The 27,864-nt window shown below is 38.6% G+C and overlaps 2 protein-coding genes across 12 annotated transcripts in view; one reads left to right on the top strand and one right to left on the bottom strand.

Moving 5' to 3' along the window:
- The window catches only part of Pde3b (phosphodiesterase 3B), a 131,430-nt gene extending 124,023 nt beyond the window's left edge, over positions 1-7,407 (bottom strand). Inside the window, exon 1 of the mRNA XM_034487275.3 lies at positions 6,185-7,407. Coding sequence (XP_034343166.1) covers positions 6,185-7,102 — 918 coding nt within the window. The 5' untranslated portion in view covers positions 7,103-7,407. The remainder of the gene's footprint in view (positions 1-6,184) is intronic.
- The window catches only part of LOC143443667 (uncharacterized), a 69,418-nt gene continuing 48,812 nt past the window's right edge, over positions 7,259-27,864 (top strand). For 9 of the 11 annotated variants that reach the window (XR_013112825.1, XR_013112829.1, XR_013112830.1 and 6 more), the window contains exon 1: positions 7,259-7,789. Coding sequence is in view for 3 of the 11 variants with exons in the window: in XM_076941263.1 (XP_076797378.1) it covers positions 7,259-7,789 (531 nt within the window). In the remaining 8 variants the exon portion in view is untranslated. Of the gene's footprint in view, positions 7,790-16,769; positions 17,345-27,864 lie in introns of those variants that run through there. The other 2 variants (XM_076941247.1, XM_076941241.1) reach the window with 2 other exon arrangements.

Raw genomic sequence — 27,864 nt, 5'->3', positions numbered from 1 at the left:
TAAAAGTTCCTTGTAAAAGCATAGAAGTAAAATTTTTAATTCATTTTTATTTGCATTATATCAAAGTAACTTCCTTTGAAATTTAAGCTCTATTGTTACATACTTCTTGAAGGCTTTCTAACTTGTGCAGTGTGTTGGTTGTCCCTTTTATGACAGTCTCACCGTACCTAGTTCATACCTCTATTACATTTGTTACCGTATCAAATTGTAATTATAATATATATATATATATATATATATATATATATATATTCTATTATTAGTATGTTATCTCCTTGAAATACTTTGTACTCGTCATTTTAGAATCTTCAAGGCTTGGCATATCCAAAATCTCAAGTCATACATATGTTATAGAACAGTCTTCAGAAGGAACCAAGCCTGGAGGCATCTTCATCTTCTAGCTTCAAGAAATATAAGTCTATTTAAATTCTTTAAATCACCAGGTTTGTGGTGCTTCATTGTTACAGCTCTAGCAAAATAGTATAATCCAGTAACAAAATAAACTCAAAGATGTAAACAAGGCAACCGTATCACAGCTATACAGGAAGAAAAACTGGCTGACTCCATGTCTCAGTGGATGGAGAGGTTGGCAGGGATTCACTACTTTCTGAGGAAAGCTGTCCTTTTGCTTTTTACAGTTTCTTTCCCCACTAGCTTTCCCTGGTTTATGATTCTTAAAACATCAGAGCTAGCAGAGGTAGACTAGCTGAATCCTAACACCAGCACCATGTCCACTGCCCCATCTCCTCTGACCTCTTCCATCTCTATTCTCTTTTGTAAGGACCTGTGTGATTACAGTGAGTCAACTCAGATAATCCTGGATCATCTCCCCATTTCAAAATTCTTAAACTTGATCTTATCTGTAAAGTTTCCTCTGCTATGTATATAAGGTAACATAGAAACTCAAGGAATTAGAACACAGATATCTTTAGGGTACTATTACTCTGCTTATAGAAAGAAAAGCTGAATAAACACATCATGTATCCCAACAAATTCTACTTCTATATACATATATTTGTAACAGGAAATAGTAACAAGAATTTTCATAGTAGCACTATTCATAATAGCAAAAAAAAAAAAAAAAAAAAACTAATAAAAAAAAACACCCAAGGGTCTACAAGCGATAAAAAGGAGAGGTAAATTTACTATATCTAGAGAATGAAATAATATACAATACTGAAAAATGAACTACAACTATCCACTTTAGTATGAATGTATCTCAGAAATTGCCATACACAGTGTAAGGTTATACAGTAAATGCATGCAGTATATTTCTATTTATCTAAAGTTAAAAAGCAAGCAAGATTACTGATATTATTTAGGTGTACATTCATAGAGGGTTATAATTAATGCCTGAGGGAGAAGAATGTGATGAAAAAGAAGATGAGGAATGAAGAGCTTTCAAAGGAACCAAGCAGTGACTATGTTACCTGTTTGGTTTGGTTTGGTTTCCTTTAAACCATTTAACTATATGAATATATAGATATTCCTTTGTGAAAGACATTTCTTGTTAAAAATTTTAGGTATAATTAAATACATTTAAGATGTGCTGAATGCAAGTTGTAAGAAATAAATGTGATAAAGAATTACTCAAACATATAGGTGATCAAAAAAAAAAAGAAACCTATAAAGATAGAGAATACTTCCTAGAAAAATTAAAGCTTTTAAGTAAGTTCTAGGGGGTAAAAAAAATCACTGGGAGGAACAGTCTCTGACCCCAAGGTCTATCAAAATAACCGGCTTCTAACCAACACCTAAGTTAGCCTAGATCTACTTGTACATAACAAGCAAACACCAGCTCAATGCTATAAACTGTCAAGAAATGCCCACAGACAGGTTCCAGCTCCCTAAAGCTTTGTTTAGCTATCACAGTTCAGTAAGTTTTGTTTAAATTAAATGCCTTCTGGCACAGCAGGCTGGTCAATTCACTTCTTTCTACTCTCCTCATCTCCCCTCTTTTTCCAAGACATATTACAAAGCTGCCCTTGATGGCAACTGATCTTGAGAATAGCTGAACCCTGGCAAGTCTGGTACATAACATAAATTTCACCTTCAATATTATCATGGACTCTGATTTTCAAGACCCTCGCCTAATTCTCCCTCCCGTTTCTCCCATTTGTTCTCACTGTATAACTAAAGACATTGCTCTTTATCACATAATTGAAAATATCTGGAAAATTAAATACAGCAACTTTAGAAAACTGTGGCTGCAGGTAGATGGGCTCTTTGTGGAAAGTATAGGTGGAGCAGAAGTGAGATCTAAGTTCTAGGCCTCATTTTCACAACATCTTACAGCATAGCCTGAACCCAATCTTTTCATTCTTCTAAGATTCAGTTTCTCTCCCTTTCTCTCCTTGAGTAATAAGATTTCAACTAAACTCTAAATTTCTCCAATGTCATCTATACAAACATTTACAGTAAAATAAGCTTTTCAGCATGTGCAGATTCTCCCTGCTCTGGAAGGGATGTAGAAAGCCTAGAGTGTGTGCTAAGGAAATAGGCTGACCTAATGAAAAGGAAAGAGGGACAAGAATGAAAGATGAGCCAAATCGCTGGGGAAGTCAGCCTCCTAACAATGAAAACAAATCTCACAGCTTTACCTGTGAGTGCCTTTCACTCAGAATGAAAACATGTTACAGAAACGTTACTATTCAGTAAGATTAAAATATTCTGTCACAAAGCCAACTTTTATTGTTAAATGTGGTCAACTCTGCAACAGTAGAGATCTACTAACAAATTTCAACAAAAGACTAAAATGCTCACTAAAGCTATGAAATAAATTTCAAAACTATGAATATATTATTTTAAAAAATGTACAGTGAGGTATGCCTTGCATATTACTTGAGAGCATTAAATAATCCCACTTTTAAATCTCCTCTTTAAAGTCTTCACATTACATACATGCACTTTTTAAATAAAATTAACATTTTAAATAGTATTTATGATCATGAAGGCCACAGGATTTTTAAATATTTACCTAACCATTTAGAAAGCACTTGGTATTTTAGGTATAGAAAAATAGCACACCAAATCCCATTTTTCTAAACCTCACCTGTAAATAAGAACACAGGTAATGACAGCGTTGCAAAGCTGACCGGTACACTGTAAAATATACAATAGAAATGGAACAGAAATATCATACAATTTTGTCATAGATTTCATATAGACAATTGATTTTTTTTAACTTCCTCTTAGTTCCGGCCTGATCCTGGCACACTGTAAACTTACTGCTTCTTTCATTAACCCACAAAAAAGGTCAGCAGTAATTAGATTTTAATCTTAAATTGCTAGGTATGTTTTGAAAAGAGGGCCTTAATTAAGAACTGACATATATACAATATTTAAATATTATAAATGTAATGTATAAATATTTTATAATCATGACATTATTTTTAATATGTTACCTAATAAATAATATTTTAAAAGTCAAAAATTACTCTACCTCTATTCTCATGTAAATAAAAACATTTATGTTGATTTGCATTTTCAAATATTTTCAAAGATGTTAAGATATTTAAATTCCAGAAAATATTTCAACAATTTTATCACAAGAACAAATTAACTTTTTATATAAAAGTTTTCTTCAAAAAATGTAGATTTGTTCATTTTCCCCAATCATACTTTGAAAAAGGCATAGGATAGCAGTAATAACCTTCAACATTAAAATAAAACTTTTTAAAATTATTCATTTGTGACTTCATATCATTTATTTATATACTACAGGAAGCATAAAATTGCTGAATGAAATTACTTTAGAATAGTAGGTATTATAGAATTCAGTCAGCTACAGGTACATAGACACAGAGGAGTTTACTGATGTATCCAAAGTTAAACAGGTAGGCCAAGATTTGATCCTTTAACTCTCTGCCTCTGAATCCAGATAATTTCGTCTTATGTCAAGTTTCACCTAAAGTCTTGTTACTTTCTGAAACAAAAAATATGTTTTTACAATTAACATATACGACACTTCAACAATTAGAAAGCCACTTAATCTTCTGTTTCCATAAAAGTACTGATTTCTTAACTTTCTAACATAATATACATCCTTTCTAACATAATATATAAATCCTCTATGTTAAACTTCAAGAACAGCATAAACAAAAAATTCTTGTATTATAATCTTTGCTGGGTTAAAAAAAAAATCTTTATCTAGAAATGCCCAAATGGTATCATTTAAGGACACTAAACAGTAAATAACCATGTTCACACCTCTGAACTATTAACATATACTTTAAGATGCTCAAATGGTTCTAACTGGAGTAGAATCTGAATAAGGGTTTTTCACTCTCAGAAAATATGCTGTCTTTACAAGCGTAAATTGTATTTTCTTCCAATACAAATAATAAGTGACATTACCTGGAATAATACTGCACTGAAGGCTGGAAAAAAAAAATGTTTTAATAGCAAAAAAAAAAAAAAAAAAAAAAAAACAAAACACCACACTAGGAAAAGAAGACTAGAACTTTTTAATTTACAATAGAACAGACCTAACTGTTCATAACTAACCAATAGATTACAACCAAAATATTTAAACTGTAATGTTTCCCTGAAAACCCTCTATAAAATCAGCAAAACTATGCTAAAGGACTCTCCCAATGTTAAAAATGCAATCTAGTCACATAAAAGTCAAATTTATTCCAATCCATGAAAATAGCTGATACCAGCTGATAGCAAATCTTCTATCAACAAGTTTTCACTTGATAGACATTTTTCTAAACATTGTCTATTTGTGCTTGTAGTAAATAAAAGATGTAACTGGTTTGTTTGTTTTTCCTAGCATCTGGCCAAATAATAACAGAGCGTAAGAGTGGCCTACAAAGCCAAGCAAAGTGGTACATTCAGGAGCAGGAGACAGGAAGATCCTCCAGGTCAAGGCCCACCCAAGATAGCTGGACAAGAATATACAGCAAGACCCTGTCTCAAAAAGAAAAGAAAAGAAAACAGAAGGAAAATGCTTTCTCGTGATATATACAGATCAGTGTTAAATGAACCATAAAAATCAATGTAGTGACTCACAGATTATTTTGAAGGGAACACAAGAGACAGAGAAACCAGTGCCTCAAAAGTGTTAAGGACAAGAAACTTCTGTTTCCTGTCTTCTGGATCACAGTATGAAAAAGTATCACTTATCAGCAAAATCTTACTCCTAAGGATATACAATCTTCCATAAAGTTCCTACAGTTACCCTCTAAGTTGCAGAGAACACACCTCTGAGAACTTAAAAATCTAATCAGACCCTAACACTGTCATTTTTTTGGCCCTAGATCTTCAGTCTGCCTGAACGCGGCTGTCTAAACCAATGTTACTATTACCCAACCAAACACAGTTGGAAAGATCTAACACAGTAAATGTAAAAGGTTTGCACTCGGTAAATGCTCAATGGAGCAGCAATACTTAAAGGACCTCTTGGTAGTGTAGACCAGGTAGATTTCCCAACGCAATACAGATACAAGTTCATTCCCTTGTGATGATTTCAATGCCTTTAAAAACAAAATATGAAAGCCTATGGGAGTTGGGGGAGGAAATGTTTTGGGCATCTTTCCACACATTACTAAGTTTAAAGGTTAAATTGCTAAAACTTTCTCCTAATTATGCAAGAAATACACAGCTCATGAGTTAGTCTGTAAAAACATTTTTAATTGTATTACTGTATACTGCTGTCTATTCATCTAAACCAAGTCTCAAATCCAAGGTTCATTCCTGTTCTTTGAATTATGAAAACATTTGTCCTCCCACATCACCACTTGTGATGAGACTGTGCTGTTGAAAAATCTGCATACATACTTTTATTCTAAAGGCAGCTTGTCGCCTCCAGGCAGGCATCCTCATTTTAATAGCAAACACATAAACTGGACCAAAATGCCACATGTAGGAGCTCAGTATGTCCAAAGTAGGAGTAGTCCAATCTATTAAACCTCAAGTCAGTCACCTCATTCTTGAAAACTCTCCTCCTACATAAGCTAAGTCAGGGAGTGGATGATTTCATTTCCATTCACTGGTAAAAAGCCACTGGCTTCTGCGTTTTTTGAAGAGCCCCATGCACTAGGGCAACCCTTCCATCCCAGAACACAGGTTCCTGCCCCTTGCTTTCCACGCGCTTTCGCAGCTGCGCTCCTGCGCCGGGGACACGCAAGCGGTCCACCCGCGCTCCTCTTACCAGACCATGCCCGCCCAAGAACCCTACCTGTTCTCGGGAAATGCAAGGCAACGACGGTCTCCGGAACATCTTGCCACTGCCATAGTAACCGGCCGCGCTTTCTCCCAGCGACACGCAGCTGGACCTCCTCCGGGGTCTGATCACAGGCACTTTTTCATCCGCGGTACTCGCCGAGCGCAGGGGAGGAGAGGCTTCCCGGACTTGAAAGAAGTGGTCCAAGCCCAGGGCTAGCAGGCATCCCGCGCCCCCAACCAGGCACGACAGCAGAGGCCTGAGCGCGGGCGGCAGAGCCCCGAGGCCAGAGAAGGACACCCACCACACCAGGCCGGCGAAGAGCAGCACCAGGACGCCGTGCCGCAGCCTCACGCGGGGCGCGAGCGTCAGCAGCCCCACGCAGCTCAGCACCAGGCAGAGCCGGCCCGCCGCCGCCGCCGCCGGCTCCCCGCGCAGCCACGACCACCACTGCCACGCCGCGAAGTCGCCCAGGTAGCAGCAGGCGGGCAGCGCCAGCAGCCACCAGGAGCCGGCGCCGGGGCCCGGGCCGCGCTGCGCGCGCGTCAAGAAGCAGGTGAGGAAGAAGAAGGCACAGGCGATGCTGAAGAGCGGGCTGAGGCTGAGCGAACATGCGCTCAGCAGTGTCCGTAGCCCGGCCGCCGCGGCCGCCCAGCGCTCGGGCCCCGCGCCCAGCAGCGCGGCCAGGACAAAGGCGGCCAGGACGCCGAGCGAGAGGCGTGCCCCGGCGCGGAGCGAGGCCGCCGGCGGCTCCACGTTGCAGAAGCGGCAGAGGTGGAAGAAGAAGCTGCGCGGAGGGTCCTGCCGCAGCGGGCTCACGCAGCTCTTCACGTAGCCGTTGCGCAGGCTCTCGGGGGGCGAGGCGGCCGCGGCCGGTGGCGGCGGCGGGGACCTCATGGCTGGCGCGTCCCGCTGGCGCTCGTCCTTCCTCATGGCCCCCGGGCCGCCCGGGGGCCGCTGGCGCTCACCGACCCCGCGCCCTCCGCGTTCCGGGCGCCCTGAGCTTTGCAGAGCGGTCACGGCTGCGCCCGCCGCCGCCGCCGCCCGGGATCCCCGGCGCGCGGGCTGAGGGGCGGCGGCGTCCGCCTCATGCCGGCTGCGGAGAGCGGAGAGAAGGGCTTCTTGGTGTCCCGGGGCCGCCGCGGACGCCTCTTCCCTTTCCCCTCAAGCAGGGCTCGGGACGGGAGACGGCGGCGTCACCTCTCAGCTCCCGCGCGCTTCAACAGTTACCTCACGGCCGCAGCCTGGTCCGTTGGGCGCGCGATCGGGCGCTCCTCCCCCCGCGGCTGCCCCTGCCGGGCGCGCGCCCCGCCGGCGGCCCCGCGCGCTCCCGTGACTCGGCCGGTCGCCACTCGGGCGGCAGCCACCCGCGTCGGGATGCGCATCCGGGACCCTGCGGGTGAGCGCGCGCCCGAGGCCCGGCTGGTTGCTCCAGTGAGACGGCCGTCGCATCAGGCTGCCAGACTCGGACCCCTCGGGGAGCGCGCTCGGGCCACCGAGAGCGCCACCACTGAAGTTGGAACGCCTACCCCCGGACTGCTGCAGAGCGACCAGCTCTTTGGCAGATGGGAGGGACTGACCACAGTCCCGAGACGCCCCCCAACACAGTCCACTTTGGTGGTAAGTCACATACAGCCCTGAAAGATGCAGTCAGGTCACTTCGAGGTCTTGGGGAGACCCTAAGGACAGTGCCTAGTGAGGTGAGAGCTCACAGTGTGACCTCAGACTGTGAATGGAGATGTGAAGTGAGAGGCTCAGCCAAAACTGAGGCCAGACCAAAATGAAGAAACTCAACACTGTCAGTCACATCTGGCTTCCGAGGCAAGGTAGATTTGGGGCCCAACAGCAGGCCTTGAATCACTTCAGCAGCTCAAGAGGGAAGGGCCCCTGGAGAGTGTACTCTGATAGCAAGCATGGCTTGCTGAAGTCTTTTCAGTGAGGCTGAGAACTAATATCCAGTCCTGTGTTTGGCATCCTTGCCAGACATGCACTGCTTCACACCCCTGTCACTCCACCACAGCATAGACTTGCTGTCCCAAAAGTTCTTTCCAAGTGAGACTTTTTCTGTGCAACAGTGTGTTCTGGGGGGCAAAGGAGGGAAAGGAGTCCCATAAATCCTAATACCACTCATCAACTTGAATGAGGCTGTCCTCGAAAGAAGCCAATTATACGTTTTCTGTGAAAGACCTATGAAACTTGTACACTGGGAAAGACAAAAGTAGAAGTGATATTAGCAAAGACAGACTTAAAACTTGAAGAAAAGAACTTTGCTGAACAAAAGGGATTGCCCTGGAATCCAACCAGTCATAACTGCCTTAGAAAGTGTAAACTGTTTCCTTCCACGGAAACTCTCCCTTCAAACTCATGACAGGCCTGCTTTTCTTAAAAAGCTATTATCACATTTTTCCAGGGAGATGAGAAACCTTACTGTGTGGTAAATCTCACAAACAGGCCTGTTTTTCACCAATTAATCTCAGCCCACAGCCATGGCCTAAAGCAGACCATTTTCATATATAGTCATAATTCACACACATAATAGAAATCACTGAGGAATTAACACAAGAATTTGACAAATGTGGGAAAAGACCAGAATTTCCTTGGCTTTTTATGTGTTGGATAAAGAAAAAATATTTAATAATGTATTCTGATTGTTACCCAAATATCCTAAATGATAAAAATTCACTGAATCTTTTTTCCACTAGACATGAAGGAGGGAACTCATTTTAGCTAAACTCAACAAATATATGTTTTAAATCCTGTACACAGAAATCAGCATACACACACACAAAGACACACATAATCGATTGAAGATTAATAGGAAACTTTGCCTACATATTTTGAGTTTGTATAGAAGGGCATGACAAAACAAGCCATCACCGTTACTAAAATATCCATTTTAGGTCATTGTTTTAAAATAATAACTTATAAAACAAATTAAAGTTATTATATTGTTATTTTTAAATCTGAGTTTATCATTTGAGATAAAATAGACATGTTAATGAAAAGACTATGGAACTAGACAACATTCTTTGAGTTGAGTTCCAACCAGCTATTGATGCCCTGCTAATAAGCAAGTTTCATTCTTTTCCATTGTGAAAAGAAGCAGTGTAGCTTAGATGACTTTTAAAAGTCTTCTGGTTTTAGAAAGCTACAATGTCTGTATGCCAAAACCACAGAGGTATCTTTAGGATTCATCTTTCATATTGATACAAGAAACTTTTGAATTATTTGTGCTCCCCACAAATTAAGCAAATTTTCATTGTTGATAAATGAAGAGGTCTGTACAAAGGACTATTGCCTGGAAAATAGAGTTCAAAGCCACTTTCACAAAACTGCTCTGCTTTGTAATTCTTTAAACATCTTTTAGCTGTTGTCAAGATCTTTGTAGATCTAAAAGCCCAACTTTCTCAAAAGCCCATAGATGGAGCACATCCCTCTGTACACCAACCCAGAGCCTGAGGATTCTAAAATAAAATGTAAGGATTGTGACAAGACGATCAGAAGTTTACTTAACAAAAAAAATGAGCTAGCTATGTTTATAATAACTCCTTTCTCTATTTATAGTCTTCATCAAAGATTACCAGGCTGCGTTTCTTAGAGGGCAAATTAATTATTCTTCTACCAAACTTAAACAACTAATAGATTTTCTTAGTTCTCATCTTTAAGTTCAAGAACATATCACTGTCATATGTTGTGACAGAGACCTAATATATACACTTAACTTCTCTTAGCATTTTGTATCCCAGCCTTGTTCTTACCCAAGTTGGCCTTAATCCCTGTCTCTCGACTACCTTCCCTTTTCAGTTTGATCAATGACATGGAATCCTTGTACTTACTGCTCATCTCCTAAGCCATTCTGAAGCAATGCATCCCCCTATTTATTATATTTTTCTAATAATGGGGTCTTTGCCAAGTTCCAAATACCCAGAGTTGCCATGTGTCGTTAAAACAAAGGGTAAGAATTTTGTTCTGTATCCCTTAAAGGAGAACCTACCCCAATAAGCCACTAATACTTCCATTAACTCTGGAGGAACCTGTCCTGATCTTTTCATTCTCAGGGCCTAAAACTGACCCTAAAAACTATTCTTATGCCTAAGAACACTTTTATCATTGACAGATGTTACCTGACTATAGCAATTGTTTCCGTACAAGTACCATTTGAAACATTCCAGCGCTAAGGTCTACCCAACAATTAAAATACCTTCTGTATCTGAACTCTCTGTTGCTGGTCATTGATGCATCAAAAATGGTTCTTAGTAAAGCCAAAAGACAAAGAGATCACGTGCTTGGTCTCAACTATTTTTCCTTCCATCATATCTTCTAGTAACTAATTCCCCACCCTTTTGACTTTTATTTTCAACTGTTTGGGGGTGGGGTAGGATTTTTTTCCTAACTCTTAAACCCAGAAGTAAAGAAAATCCATTTCTAGTGCGATATTCCCAGAAATTCCTTTTGAAAATCAAATTGTTCTCAATGAATCTTGGCTGCTGCACCTATGCCTCCTTACAATATGGGACCTTATAGGTATAAGAGAATAGGACATAAGACTGAACAAGGCATGGGACTCTCATCTTTACTGTCAAACAAAAGACAACGGAGAATCTGATACCTAAGAGAAGTCAGGCGTGGTGGTTTATGACAGTTATCCCACATTCAAGAGGCTGAGGCAGGAGGAGTTCAAGGGCAACCTAGGCTACATAGGAAGACCCTAACACAAAACACCAAAAGAAGGGAAAGGGAGAAAGTGGGAGGAATGGGAAAACAGGAGACAAGGAGAGAAGGATGGAAGAAATTATGAAGTATTTATTAAGAGGCCTTGCAAAGAGAATATTTGAAAATCATGGTTGAAAGTGATAACATACAGTAAGAACAGTATTTAAAACCCTGACACTATTGCTGATGCCAAGAAGTGCTTGCTGGTAGAGCCTCCCCCTAGAGCTCCCAGGGACTAAACTACCAACCAAAGAGTACACATGGAGGGACCCATGGCTCCAGTTACATATGTAGCAGAGGATTGCCATATCTGGCATCAGTGAGAAGGGAGACCTTTGGTCCTGTGGAGGCTTGATGCCCCAGCATAGGAAGATGCTAGAGCAGTGAGGCAGGAGTGGGTGGGTAGGTAGGTAGAGGAGCACCCTCATAGAGGCAGGGGGAGGGAGATGGAATGGGGGTTGCAGAGGGGATACCGGGAAGGGGGACAACATTTGAAATATAAATAAATAAAATAACCAATAAAAATCTTTTAAATAACTAGTAAATATTATATCTCTCTGGGGAAATGTGGAATTAGCAAAAGAAAAAAAAGTTATGCAAATGGTAGGCTGCGTTTCATTTTGGTTTGGGTTTCTTTTGTCTCTCTACAGAGCCCTGGCTATCCTGGAACTCTGTAGACCAGGCTGGACCTGAGCTCACAGAGATCCAACTGCCTCTGCCTCCTGAGTCCTAGGATTAAAGACATGTATCACCACAACCAGCCTTAGGTTGCTCTTTTTCAAGTAAAAATGTCCAGACCACTCAGTAGATCTGTGAAACCAATCTATGAAACCCCTGGTTGGAAAAAAAATTAAATTAAATAATCTAGAAAAAGGCCATCGTAAAAAGAAATGTTATTTAAAATTCTGAATATTTCTTCTAAATGTAACCTCACAGAATTTTGTGAAACCCAGTCCTTATTTCTTAGGGGAAAAAAGACATAAAGCAATCTGGTACACTTTAAGTATGAAAGAAATCTTCAGGAATAAGTAAATTAACCATTGTCATAGATCCTCCTAATTTCTAATATTAAGATTTTTTTTCCTGTAAGTTACGTGTTAACCTTGTGAGGCTTTTGAAAAAATGAGAGATTCAACATTTACTAATTTATATTAAAGCATAAAAACTAACTTTTCTCCAGTATAGAAAAGATCATTTTGTTTTAAATATTCAGGCAACTCTGTAGCCCAAAGGAATTAAAAATATCTGTTTTCCTTCCAGCTAATACCCTTCTCAGAATGAAGTGTGCCTTTTACTTATTCCTTTGTTTTTTAATGTGTCTGTGTATGTGCTATACATATGTGTATGCATGTTTACATGTGTGGGGGCATATAGTACACATATGTATATACATGTGGAGGCCCATGGTTTATGACCTTAATCATTGAGCTACATCTCTTTCTGAGCCCAGATCTCTCATCAGTTCTAATCCCCTAGCCATCTTGCTCCAAGGATGCCATCTCCAGCTTCCTATTGGTAGAATTACAGGTGGGATACCAGGCCTACTGGACATTTAAATGAGTAGTAAAGATCTAAACTCTGGTCCTCAGACAGCAACCACTTTATCCATTCCCCAGCCCCTTATTCTTAGTTCATCAGGTATCTATTTGCAGAATACTTAACTATACTGTATTCAAAAACAAATAGACTATAAACAGTTTTTCTCAGCTCCCTCAGAGCTACTGTTATCTCTAGGAAATAGGGAGTATGCATATAAATTATTTAAAAGTACAACATAGCACATTTAAAACTTAGTTAAAAGTATTCATAACTACTAAAGAAAATATTCTCTTCAGAATGTCCCCACTGTGTGTCTCTTATGCTGACACTGTTTCTCCTCTATGATAGTTCTCTCCCTACTTTTTTTCATCTGTGCTTTAATTCCATCACTTCTTTCACTTCCTCTGTAGCACCCTTCTCCACAAACATTTAATATCACATCATTAATAAATGCACTTTTATTAAATGCCTGGTCCCTGATAACAAAGATACTGTAATTATAATGATTTATAGTCTAGTGGAACATAGAATAAAAATAACTATTAAAAATGATAGGAATAGAATGTTGATAGAGAGTTAAACCATGGTTTTTGCACTTGGAAAGGCCAGAGCAAGATCACCTACCTGCCTAGACTATCATGGGAAGAGCATGTGAGGAATGAGGATGTTGGGGCAAGTGAAGGAAGTCATATCTGGATCAGTAGTGAAAAGTGAACAGAAGTAAAGTGGGAGAAAAAAGAGAATGTAGACAAAGGAGCAAGCAAGTATAAAATTCTGTACTGATGTAACCCTTGTATGTTGGATTAGCTCTAAACATACCATGCCTATAAGGTATATGGTGGCAAAATATATATATACGTATATATACATTTTATGTAATTACGTATATGTATACATATATACATATACATACTAGGTATGAGGGGCGTAGAGATGATGCTACACTATGTGGAACTGGAATTAACAGTACTATTTGTTAAATATTTATGCTGTTGCTGCATATATTTACCTGGCTACTTCTAAAATATACTCTTCAAGTACAATAATTCTCTTATTCAAATTTAGTAACTTAGCTCAGTCTTCTGACTAGCTGTCATCATCCTATAGCAAGTAATCAGATATTTCCAACGTTTCTTATGTTTTTCAAAGCACTTTTTACAAATCTGACTTTCAGTTGCATGTTCTGATGTTGGTTTTGTTTTGTTTTGCCTTTTTGCTTTATCAGAGAATTTGAATAGAAATCTCTGACATAATTTAAACAGAAAACAAGATTCTATATTTTTATAAATATTTTTAACATCCATTTTTACAAAATTAAAAACACATTTTAGAGTTTGCAAAAAATACTTAAGTTTATTTATAGTGTGAACTTAATTCTTACGAGAAATGTAGGTGTTTGTTTTTTTTTTTAATTTAATTCAAGTGATGATGCCTGGATTTCTTTTGCTATAAAAGACTATATTCTAATATTTGAATTTTATTTGAAAATTTTCTTTTTTTCTAATTCTAAGAACAATTATATCTATGCCAAAAATTCACTGTTGTGAGTTTTTAAACTGTAACAACTCAAATCTCTTAACTAGTCATCTGAAATTTCCTAGATTTTTGTTGTTATTGTTGTTGTTTTATACCCAAAAGCTCAACCTTGAACAATAAACAACAATACAGATTCTTTCCAAGTTTTCCTGTACCCTCCTTAGACAAGCAGTAGTTTCTTCAACTCTGGCTATACCAGCAGATCTGAAGGATCACAGCCACGATGGTGGCAGCCTACCGTTGACACTAAACTTGTGGTTAATTGTGGAGTTCTGCCACAAAACCACCTCACTACCACAAGCTGGATACTTGCCCAGGAGAGTGACAAACTGCCAGGCAGAGCAATCTCTGGGAGGCAGCAAGAGCAAAATGCATTTGACACCAGACAGCAGTCATTTCTGGATCCCAAACAGAACTGGCAGTAGAGCACACCAAGAAAAACTTGGTAGTCAGCTTGTTCTGCTAAACCTGCTTAAAGTTTATTCATGCTGTTTTGCAAGAGAAACTCAAAAGAATTTACAAATAAATTCTTAGATATATTATTTAGTCTCATTAATAAATATAAATTCTTTTATAAATTTAATGGGTATGGTTGAAAATAAAATTATAATTATTATTACTCTAAACTGCTAAGTAAACCGCCTACACACGATCATTACAAATAGAAGCAAATAATATATTTGTGTGTGTGTGTGTGTTTGACTAAGCTGCATGCAACAGCACAGGAGCTCTAGAAATTTGTCAGAAAGCATCATGATGTAAATGAAGAACACTCACTGTCAGTCTGATCTAATTACCACTCCATGACCTTGGAGTTTATTGATGTCTTATGTACCTTATCTATAAAATGCCTATAATCTTGGGCATTTTTATTATGTATTAAATTACATACTTAAGGTAAATAACAATGTATAGATGCGTGTGTGTGTGTGTGTGTGTGTGTGTGTGTGTATTTATTTATTTATTTTTCTTACATCTACCCTGCTCTTTACCTCCCATATCTCTTCGGGGATTCCCATAATTCTATTAATTCTGAGTTTTACCAAAGAGATCTCTAGATCTCACCATTTGTCCAACTCTTCCTCAAGGCTTACTTTCAACTTAATTTTATTCTATGTCTTTGTTTTCCTAACTCCATCATCATTAATTTATCAATAAATTAATAGCCATCATTCATCACAAAGCAAATGATAAAGGGTTTTAGTGCCCTAATTACTAAAAGTGCAGAATTAATACATGGAATAACTACATATTATTAGATAGACTTATTTGGTTGGTTGGTTGGTTGGTTGGTTGGTTTGATTTTTTGAGACACTGTTTCTCTGTTTAGCCTTGGCTAGCTGGCTGGGAACTCTGTAGACCAGGCTGGTCTTAAAGTCACAGATATCTACCTGTCTTTCCCTCCTGAGCACTGAGATTACAGGTATACAACAACAATACCCCTCAACCCTATTCTTGTAGGCTTGTGGAAATTTATACTATAAAAAATATGTTGATTTAGGGTCTATTCAAGATAACAGGGAGAAACAGAAACAGAAAAAAATCTTATATTAACAACCCATTGCATCTATAATAACATTAAACATCCTAAAGACAAGGAAATATTGTGTTTTACAGAACTTTATTCATTCATTTAGCATGTACCAGGCACTATTTAGACACTAAAGTTACAAATCAGTTTAAACAAATTACAGCCACTTTCCCTCAGTTTAATAGAAGGGAAACTATGTAAACAAGTGCAGCATGGTGTGAAATGCTCTGAGTTCTTAGCAAGTACAGCAGGGAACAAAGAGGAGTTCTCAGACAAAAAGATGCTAACCTGATTACTGAAGAATAAATAAAGTCTTCCCAGTTGTACAAGAAGAAAGACAGGAATCCAAACAAAGAGCAGAATGTGCAGAACCATGAGGGCTGTCACAGGAAATTTTGGAACTGTAGGCAGATTGGTATGACTTGGGGTAGAAGAAAAGTACATGTGGGAAGGAAAAAAAACACAAAATAGAAATCTGGAGAGCAAATGTGGGAAACCCTTTGGGTCACTGAGAAGTCTGAACAGTTTGATTGTATGAATAGTAAGGACCTGTTGAAAGGTTCTAAAGCAGAAGTAAGGCATGATCTGTTTTAATTGTGCATTTTAAAATCAGTACCACTACTGTATAAGGATAATTTGGAAGAATGTGAGACCAAAGTCAAGAGAACCATTTAAAAAACAATTACAATAAGTCTGATCAATTCCAAATTATTAGAATAGGTACTGTAAACTAGAAAATACTGTGAACTAGTAAATATCATCCTGAGTGAGGTAACCCAGACACAAAAGAACACACATGGTATGTACTTACTGACAAGTGAATATTAGCCCGAAAGCTCAGAATACCCACCATTACAATTCACAAACCATATGGAGCTTAAGAAGAAAGACCAAAGTATGGATGCATCAATTCTATATAGAAGAGAGAGCAAACTATCACAGGAGGTAGAGGGAGTGAGAAACCTGGGACAGAAGGATAGGGGAAAAAGGGGAGTGGGATCAGGTATTGGAAGGGACAGGAGAGTACAGAGAGTCAGGAAATCGAATAGAATATGTAGCAGTGGGGGATAGGGAACTGGGGGTAGCCACTAGAAAGTCCCAGATGCCAGGGAAGCAAGAGGCTCCCAGGACCCAACAGGGATGACTTTAACCAAAATACGCAACAAAGAGGAGATAGAACCTGTAGAGACCACCTCCAGTAGATAGACACAGCCCCCAGTTGAAGGATGGGGCCACCCACCCATCTAAAAATTGCTAACCTAGAAATGTTTCTGTCCAAAGAAAAGACAAAGACAAAAACAAAATGGAACAAAGACTGAAGGAAAGGCCGTCCAGAGACCACCTAACCTAAGGATCCCTCCTATCTGCAGACACCAAACTCTGACACTATTGCTAATGCCAAGAAGTGCTTGCTGAAAGGAGCCTGGTATGGCAGTTCCCTGAGATGTTCTACCAGCACCTGACCAATACAGATACAGATATTCATCGCAATACAGATACAGATACTTACTGCAAACCATCGGACTGAGCCTGGGGACCCCAATAGAAGAGCTAAGGGGAAGGACTGAAGAAACTGAAGGGGATTGTAACCCCATAGGAAGAACAATATCAACTAATTAGACCACCCAGAGCTTCCAGAGACTAAACCACCAACCAAAGAGTATACATGGAGAGATTCATGGCTCCAAATACCTATGTAGCAGAGGATGGCCTTATCTGACATCTATAGGAGGAGAGGCCCTTGGTCCTGAGGAGATTTGATGGCCCAGCGTAGGGGGATGCTAGAGCAGTGAGGCGGGAGTGGGTGAGTGGGTGGTGGAGCACCCCCATAGAGGCAAAGGGGAGGGAGGAGAGGGAGTATGGGATGGGAGGCTTGTGGAGAGATAACCAGAAGGGGGGTATCATTTGGCATGTAAACAAATAAAATGATTACTAATAAAAGAAGAAAGTTCCCTTGGTCTAGTCTGGGTGACCAGAATAATTTTAAAGGCATTAATGAGGATTTTAAAAAGCAGGAATAACTTTACAGTAAAAATTACAGGTTTCATTTTTAACGGGTTGAAAGCAAGGGAAATGTTTCTTGCTTCAAATATATAAATCTGAAACTCAAGAGCAATTTGTATTGGAGAAGCAGATTGGAACCCTATAGTGTATAGGTGGAATGGGTGAAGCAAAGCTTTTGTTTTGTTTTGTTTTGTTTTGTTTTGTTTTGTTTTGTTTAACCCTGAGTAGCAGCAACAAGAAGGGATGTGGAGCAAAAGGATGACTGTGGAGGAAAACCTCTGAAAAGAAAACCAGGCAATAAAAGTGCTGCAAATCAACATGAGGAAGGTTTGAAAGAGAGAAAAAGAGGAGGACAGGAAAGTATCCACCAGAAACTATTATGTGAATCAGCACTTGCATTTGTATAGGCAAAAGGCATTGGCAATGACTGAAGGAAAGGATGAATATTTACATTGATATTAACCCAAAAAAACCCCAATAGATAAATTAAAGAAGTTTTATTCTAAGCAGTTACCCTGGAGATAACATTTTTAGTAATCCTATTTTTATTGTTGTTGTTGTTAGTTTGGGCCTCAAAGCATAATTTAAATGGCTTAGTGATATAATACTGAGTTGATACATCTCTGGGTTTTGGCTTTACAAAGAAAAAGTTTGCTCAGCATGGTGGCACACACCACACCACGTGCTTTACATCTCAGTTACTGATGAGGCTAAATCATGAGGACTACAAGCTCAAGACCAGACTCGTCAACTGACAAAGACTCTGTTCAAAATTTAAAAAAACAAAATTTAAAGAAAGTTTGAGGGTACAACTAAACAGAATGCTGGCTTTGTGCCTCTTGCCTCATATGCACAAGGCCCAGAGTTCAATCCTAAAACCAGGAATGAGCTTGACAGATTTCTCTAAATGGTATAGCTACAGTCTTTAATACATTTTATAAGTAAATTCTGTAAATTAACACTAATTTTATAGTCATATTCATGTCTTACAATGGAAGAGAACAAAATAGGAAAGAGAGACTGTGGTCTTCATAATACAAAAACAAATAGGAATCCCCAACAGATCGGAAAGTTTTTCAATTGAACAATTATCCATCCAGCTTCAAAGAGTCGGGCAATATGAGCCTACCCCTTTGAAGTCAATGACATGTTTCCATTTTTTTAAAAGACTCAGATGAGATCGTTTAGTCTTGCTCAATGTTCTTTGCTTAAAAACACTATATTTTCATCAGCTCTGGTAACAGCAAACAGCAAACTAGATCTACTAATTAAAAGAATAATATATATTTATACATTTAGAGGATTTTTTAATGTTTGGTTAGATGATTCAGACAAAACCAAGGGCCTTTTATGTCCTTTTCCTGCTAAATACCCAGGATTAGCTGTAGTACTTCAGTTTTAACCTAGCATCAGTCTTCACTCAAATTATGCTTGGAGTGTTACCAGTGACAACTCTCTAGCATGGCTTGGTGCTTTGGAAACTATATTAAATATAAGTGCAAACTGAAAAATAACAAGAACCCTTACATAAATTCAAGGTTTTAATACTGTATTGGGGGGATGTTTAATCATGTTTGAAAGGATGACTAACATCTACTTTAATATGAACAAGACTTTAAACAAATCAAAAATACATCACAGGCATGGCTGGCTTTAATCCTTAGCAACTCCCTTTTTTACAGGTGAAAAGGTTTACATCAGATTTCCCCCCATAATAACCTTTCAAATGTTGTCAGTACCAGCAACCCACTCTCTTTAAACAAATACCGGCCAACCAGGAAACCATGAGGTTTTATTGTGCTATAAAGTAGACCAGACATTTCTAAACCTTCGTAGGAATGATTCTGACTAAATTTTTACTAAAAATAGTTTCAAAATAAACGATGGGCTCCAAGTTTCTGAAACAATTAAAATTCCTTTATATTTTTCCTCAGTCTTGCTCTCAAGTTCTGTTCTTTTAGAACCACCTTTCAGAAAGTATCTCCAGCCACATATTCATAATAAGAATAAAGTTTACAGTCCTCTTGTTTTTCAGGATATAAGAATAGAGAAAAGTGTTGGCTTCAATCTCGTACATCCATTCACATTTATCAAAATTCTATTTTCAATTCTCTAGCACACTATTGTCCCCTAATTCTGAACTACCTTTTATTATCATGGTCATTAAAAGCCTCAGTTTCACAAATACAACATCGCTTTGAAAAAAATCACATCTCCTTTTATTGCAGGGAGCAAATATTTGCTAATTTGGCCTGTTCTGGACACCCTCAAGGAATGTGTGTCACATGCAGGACTATGATGTTATATATGTATGTATTTGTTGGGATGAGATCAGCTATAAATGGCCACATACAAAAATATAATACAAAATGCCTTGTCCTAAAACACAGCCAGATTGCAATGAGAGTCAGAAAGGGTTACATGAAGTAAGTAAGTCTCAGTGGTAAAGCACTTGCCAGTCACATATGAGGCTCTTTCACACACACATTCAAAATCTGTTTTTAAGGAATGAGTATAATTTAGAAATGAGAAAACAGTGTAAATTTGAAGAAAATATTCATGAAAGCATTGTTTCAGTATGAAGTTAGAGAATAATAAAATAAATAACAACATTTTGAGTCCCCCAATCCACTCACTGATTTTCATAATATGCAGGTAATAATCTTTATCTTATATATGAGGAAACTGAGGAACACAGAGAAGAAGTGATTTGGCAAAAATCACACTTCTAATAATGGACTGATATAAGACTAAACCTATGTCATGTGACTCCAGAGCTCCTATGTACTTTAACACTTTAACACCAAAGATTCTGACTCTACAAACCAAAGATGGGAGGAGAAACATGCATCTCTATCATGCTTCAAATATCCCTGAATAAGAGATCTAGGGCCACAAGGTCCTGAGTTCTGAATAGAGGCTAAGACACTGAATGGGCTTAGCCACACTTAATGATGCATGTTATGGGACTGAATTGTTACCCCTAACATGATTGTATTTACAAATGGGCCCCTTATAAGGGTAGGATCCTAGTCTGATATGACTAACTGACATCTCTATAAGAGGAAGACGCATTAGGAATGCCCAGTCCCAGAGAAAAGGGCATATGAGGTTGTTGTAAAAAGGCAGCCATCTTCAAGAATTGAAATTCTCAAGCCTCATAACAAATAAAAACTGCTAACACCTTGATTTTGGAATTCTGGAATTTCAAAACTGTGAGAAAATTAATTTCTGTTGTTTAAGCCATACGTTATGTCTTATTTTGTCATGACAGCACCGACAGACTAATACTCCAAGCCCAGTTAACTTTGTTTCTCCTAAAGGATACATACCTGTCATATATCAGAAACTGTGTCAAAAAAGATTCCAAATTATCATCACATCATAAAAAGCCTCAGTGATATAGCATTTTATAATTCACAAAGCCTCCTCTCATGTTCTGTTGCACTTGAACTTTGTAACAGCTGATTGATGAGTTACCCAAAATTTAGTGAGGCAACAGGACTTGTCTAGATTTCTTAAATGTTGTAGAACTTAGTTAAGAACTTCTGACCACAAATATTAATGTTATCTTCCTACCTCACACACATGCACACATCATGCATTATGACTGACATAGGAAAGTCTCTTTGAGTTTAGCTATATGTTAACATAATATATAATAATGCTTAGGAGACATCTGTATGACAATACCAAAGATGAGATCACAATACTAAACAAGATTCCTAAGGCTCATTTCTCATCTGAAACAACTGTCTGAGCAATAATAAATTGTTCCCTCTTATCTAGATTGGAATCATCCTTTTAATCCTTTAGAAAACTTTTGAGTAAACATTTGAAGAGTCTAATTGTAGATATTGCTTTTCTCAAATGCTAAGTGCTGTGAATGCCTGACTATACGTGAAATATAGACAAATTAAAAATAAAAACTAAATAGAAAAGGTGAAAGAGTAGTTAAAGATAGAGAAAATGATTCTTTTTCTCTTTTTGCAAGTATGTGGTTTGAATTAGGGTAGTAAAACTATGGAAATTAATTGGTATTAGGACAAAACACAATCAGCATTAGATAAGAAATCTCTTTAGACCCAGTATAGAAGAGTAGGCTGAAGTCTGTCTGCTTTGTACCTTGATGCTTTCTTTTTAGCTAAAGTCTTATTTCCCCAGTGACACTGTCAGTTTGAATCCTCTGAGGAGCAGGTGTCAGGACAGAATTAGACATGCTAGAGATTTACTGAGAGAAGTGCCACTGAAGGATAGGGGAAGGTGGGAAAATGGGGAGAAGTTGCAGACTGTGATATAAGTCTGAAGAAAGGAGACCAAAGGAGGAAGAATCTTAGGCTTTAGAATGACTCTAAGAAGTTTTTAGCCGGGCTATTATGAAGTCCTCAGGTTGAACTCAGGTTTTAAATAAAAGAGCTCCTTTTAAAATAGTAATGGGCTTATAGTATTACCTCTGCTGACACTGAGTAAGAGAAATGTAATCCAGTGCAAAATGAGGGCTAGATTAAGACAGCTAAGGCCCCAACAGCAAATTATGTTCCCCACAGTAGAAGATTTGTGTGGAACATTTTGATGGTTGTCATGGTCCACCTTCATTTGGACAGATACATTCTTTTGTGCAGATTTAACATACAGATCTTCTGTAAGCCTTCTCTTGAAGGAATGCTTGCTTGTAAGAGAAATCAGTAAAATGAACCAGAGACCCCATGGCTGCAGTGGTTTTCTATTGCAGCTAATGCTCATCCTCTCCCACCTCTGGTACCAATTCTTATTCCCTCAAAACCTAAGATAGCACCTTGACAAGTCGTAGGACTTTATTTAGTCCTGTGTCCCAAAGTTACATTCCTATGGGCCTTAGCCCATAACAACTATACATTTCTCGATGCAGGTTTGTTGCATTTGTCCTTCACTGAGGGCCAAGAGGGTGAGTAGTAGAAGGCTCCCAAGTAGATCAATTTAGTGCCATATATACTCTACCATTGTATAGGAATAGCAACACTATCTCTTCCTTGTAGCCCTGGCAAGATACAATGACTGTTTCTGCCAGCTAATCTCTGGATACAAAGAATCCAAAGCACTCTAGTAGTATCCATAGTTCATAGCTCACTGAGACAATTTCTTTTGCCTCCCGACAAAAACCTATTTTCCAGGGACCTCCAGCCATGAAGAACCTGATATCAACGAAATAGAACGCACAAAATCTTTCTATGAGCTTGAGGGAATGAGTTATAACAAACGAGGCCATTCTACCTACTAGTAGCCACTAAGTTCTTTCTGTTAAGGACATGACACAATATAGACTTAGAACACTTAGCCCAGGTTTCTAAATCATCTACTATAATTGCAGCAGTGCCCTTCTTCCAATTTTATTTTCCTATAAATAAAATAGGGCTAAGAAAGAAAGGTTCTCATACAGCCATCTGATGGAGGAAGAAAAATGCTGCACCCTTCACTAAAGAATGACACTGCCTCCTTTCTGGGTGCTGATTCTCAGCTCTTATTTCAGCTGTGCCTCTAAAAGGCTGCTTCTGACATCCTATAAATATGTTATATGGCTAGTGCCCTCTAAATTCTGGCCCAATCCTGGATTTCCTCACTGTGGAATAGGGCACATGTCCATATGTTACACTGTGTGAGATTCCACATCCCTGTATCATGCATTTCATAAGTTTGAGAATTTGGCTGAAGCACAGCAATCAGAAGATATGAACTCATATCCAGAGTAGGCATCTATACCTGTAAAGACAAACATTTAGCCCTTACAGTTGACTTTCACTAAATGGTCATTGAGCTTCATGAGGAAATTCTGATGTGCTAGTGTTTGTCTCTCTTGCTGACAAGTTGGACATTCAGAACTTGGGACATAGGACTTGTCATTTCAGCTTTGATAATAAGTCAAAGAGCATTCATGGACCAGACCTTGGCCCCCTACACATATGTAACAAATGTACAGCTTGGTCTTAATGTGGGTCCCCCAACATATGGAACAGGGGCTATTTCTGACTCAGATGCTCTTGCTTGACGTTGGGTCCCTTTCCCCTTCAGGGCTGCCTTATCTGGCCTCAGTGGAAGAGGATGCACTTAGTCTTGAGGAGAGTTGATAAACCATGGAGGGTTGGTACAGGGGTGGGGCTCCCCTTCCTCTTTGAGGAAAAGGGGAGGGGGAGTGGAGGAAAGGGAGTAGGAGGGTAAGACTTGGGGGAGGTGAGGGAGAAGGGCTGTGATTGGGTTGCAAAATAAATAAATTGAAGAAAGAGCAGGAGGAGGAGGAGAAAGAGGAGGAAGTAGAAGAAAAGTCTCTTAAATGTCTGCTCCTAGGCACAGGCCTAATCAATTTTGCCACCATGACTATTTTGTTTATGTGCCTATCATGGCAATTGTATGTGATCAGTGACAAAGTCATATTTATGCTAACTGTTCTAGTTAACATATCTTATTGTTTGTTCATTACTTCTTTCCTAAGTAATTGTTTTTTGTTTGGCCACAACACTGTTCAAGCTCATCTACATTTTTTTAATCTTTAAACATGTGTTACCAGTCTTCCAATGCATTTCATTCTATGCCCCTGAGCAGACAGCCAGGCCATTATCCATTCACCAGGTATATATTTACTGGACTGCTACTCATCCCATCAAAAGTCAATGACTAACAACATTGTTCATGGCTCTTCTTACCAGGAAGGTTTTCCTTCTCAACAGTGTTTTAAAGATTTCCATGAATGTGGTTTAAATGTAGCCTATTTTCAGCCTGTACTCCTGCATAGAATATAACCACTCAGAAAACAAAAGTAGACTTTGCTTCCTTATTTTGTTCATACAGCTCCACCTTCACTCACATGCACTCACATGGCAAAGGAAGAAGCTGAGAAGACTATTGTCATTGTTGTGAGGGATATGCGTGTCTAAACTATGTACTGTGTCTTTTGTCTTGCTCAGGCTTAATTCTAGATGCATCACCTTCATATTACACTGATCTAGTTCTGAGCCTACACAGCTTTGTGATTAGGCGTATCATTAGACACGCCTAGTTTATAATGTGCTGTAGACCCATGGTTACTTGATGCCCAGTAGGGAAACCATTGTGTCTCTTTGTCCCAACAATTCATAAGAGCTTTTGTTCAAAAGACATGATTATATTGAGTAAATGGCCTTGCCACAGAATCACAGGGCCCTGAATCATTTTCTCAATGGTTCTTAGCTTAAAACACTACCTCTTTTTCTACTACTGACATAACCAACACAATAATATCTTCTGGCATAGTTGTTTGTACTATAGACTATAGGCAGGACCTCTTCAATAAAAGACACATTATTACTTATAGAGCAGTGTTGATAAGTTTAGAATGTGTCACCTCAACAACCCAAAGAGACCTGCTAGGGTACTTCATTCCATTCTTTATGATAGTGAATAGGAGTTATGAATATTTCCATTTTGCTTTAGAGAGAATACCTTACTATATTTTGACCACTGGGTCCCTAAACCCTTCAGTGAAATGTCAAATTCATAAATTTTCATAAGACTTATTTCCAACTTTCTGGAACATCATATTTCATCAAAGCCTTTAATATTCTAGCCCCTTTCTGTAAGTCAGTATGTTATTATAATCAATGTAATGTCATGAGACTTGTCTTTACTATTCCAGATCTCTTTAGAGTTTATTAAAACAGCATGATTAGTATAGGCCTGAGTGCTTTTGTGAGACTCACAGAAATGTGAGCTGCTTCTGAGTCTTCTATTATAATAGAAAAGAATGTGCCATATCAGTTGCCACATACTATGTGCCTGAGGCATTATTCATCTGCTTTATCAGTTACACAATGTCCAGCAAAAAAAAGCTGCAATGGAGCTACTAAATGCTTGACATTGAACTCCTAAAAGTCAAAGAAGATGCCCCTATTGAATATGTTTTATCTGGAGCACATAGTCCCTAATGTTTAACAACCATGTTGCTTTGTAAATGAGTTAATGAACAAAGTATAAAGTTCAGGAAGATGCTTACTAATATAGATAGATTTAGGTGACCTGCCTCTAGTTCTCAGAGTTATTATTGAGCGTTAAGCAGGTGCTAATTGAGACTGTTCACAGTGGTGGCTGACACATAAAAAACACCCAGTAAACCTTATCAACTGTATTTTCCAAGTCACAGAACCATCACATATGATAAGGAGATGGTACATTAGGCTAACTCCTGATTAGAGGCTTAAAAGAAATTGTGAAAGATATGTATTGCCTTTTAAAGTAGAAATACTTGGAATGTTTTTCTAGAGAGCATGAGGCTTCCAAAACAACTTTAAAAATTAATTAATGATAAAGCTAGAAAGAAATAATTACTTACAAGAATAGGCATTTATCTTAATGAGGCAAAACAGTAGTTGCCATGAACCAATTAATTCGCAACTACTTTTGCCAATTTTAAGATGATTTTACATCTCCCAGTTGAAATTATTGATAATTTCTTTTTATTAATAATAAAATTAATTACAATTTTTAAATAAAAGGTATGAATACAATACACACTAGCCATCCCACAAAGTGATGTTTTCTGTTACCTAAATGCCTGTTTCCATATGAAAATAAACTAGCATTTAGTAGGCCAAAGCAGAATAATATTGAGTTTAAGGCTACCCTGAATATGTATCAAAATCCTGGCTCCACAGCTTGGCATGTGCCTTTAATTCCAGCTCTCAGGAGGCAGAGGTGGGCAGGTATCTTTACTTCAAGACCAGCTTGGTCTATAGGGTGAGTTCCAAGACAGCAAGGCTACACAGAGAATCCCTGTCTCTACCCACTCCCTAAAAAAAAATCCATCTCTAATGAATGTGTTCACATTGTTTTTTCTGGCATGGTCAGTGTAAGAGCCAGTACAAGAAGATTAAAAGGTATTATATAGGGTGATAGGACACATGCATGTCTCGTCATCATTAAGATGACTCATTAAGGCATCATTATTCTTGTATGCTCTGACTTGAGAGGACTCAGTGTTTCTGTCCTCTGCATTAGCTTAGTGGTCAAATTTTAAATTATTTTGATAACTCTCAGGGAACTGCCAGGTCTCATAAAAACATTCCCAGTAATTGTCACAGGGAGAGCTATGAAATAAATCCAAGGTCTCTAAGAAGAAATCCACATTTGCTAATTTTAAGAAAGCCAAAAAAGGATTATTAGTCAAGATCTAAACATGGTTTCTTTCATTAATGTGTGTGTGTCTGTATGCTGAGTCTCCAGTGTCCATTCAGATCAATATGCCATCTCACAACTAGATTTATATGACCTCAAAACTTGGGAAATTGCTCTACTCCTCTGTTGCCAGTACTTATTTCATTACAGAGCTTTCCAGAACAGAATCAACAGATTGAATTTATTCCACCAGTGAGTCAGTTGCTTATTAGCACTTTTGACATCCAGATGGTCTGAGACAAAGGCAAAAAAAAAAAAAAAAAAAAAAAAAAAACCCCGAAGGGTAACTCCCAAGTGTAGCTAGAGCTAGTGGAAACTCTTTTGCTGAGCAACTCTAGTCTACTGGGCTGTGTTCCAGGGCATGGGTTTCTTTCATAACAGCACTGCTGTGGCCTTTTCTATAACATTTGTAAGTCAATTCACCTGAGAGGCCAAGAGTTAAACTGGCTGAACAGTCTGAACTGCAAAAGTTGGAAGTGAATCCGAATGGACCAATAGCCTGGCTCTATTTCATGAATAAACAGAGGCATTCAAGTTTGGGACCCTGTAAAGTTAAGTCAATATTAGTTACAGAGGAAATCCTGCTTGTTCTTTCTGTTGTAGTTGATTTTTTAAAAAAGCTAAAGAAGAGTTTTTTAGTGTGTTACAATTCTGAAAACGCCCTTTAGAACATAAATACGCAGTGTTTGCAACCTCGAAGATTAAGGATTGTAACTCAGTGGTAAAATATTTGTATAGAATGTACATGGATCTAGGTTCAGTCCCTAGCATCTAAATGTTTTAAAGGTGTGTGCCCAATATCATTCAAGTATAAAATTTAAAATGCTATTATTTAAAAATAAAACAGGACTGGAAAGGTGGTTCAATGCTTACCAGCACTGGCTACTCTTCCAGAAGACCTGGGTTCAATTTCCAGCAATCACATGGCAGCTCACAACTGTCTGGAACAAGACATACATGCAAGCAAAACATTAATGAACATAAAATAAAAATAAATTATTAAAAAACAGAAAATGCTAACCTAGAATCTGATTCCATGTAGTTATTTATTATGCTTATTCAAGATAAGTAAGTGGTTCTATTAAAACCCTTAAGTTCTGTGTATATGGCATAAGTTTCTTCTGGTAGTCACTGCCTAACAGGGTTTGAAAAATCCAATGCTTAGATGTGTAGGATCATAAGACAGTGATTCCAC

This window comes from Arvicanthis niloticus, chromosome 1, assembly GCF_011762505.2.
Source record: "Arvicanthis niloticus isolate mArvNil1 chromosome 1, mArvNil1.pat.X, whole genome shotgun sequence".
NCBI classification, from domain to species: Eukaryota; Metazoa; Chordata; class Mammalia; order Rodentia; family Muridae; genus Arvicanthis; species Arvicanthis niloticus.
The sequence above is the reverse complement of the archived record's forward strand: the minus strand, read 5'-3'. Positions and strand labels throughout refer to the sequence as shown.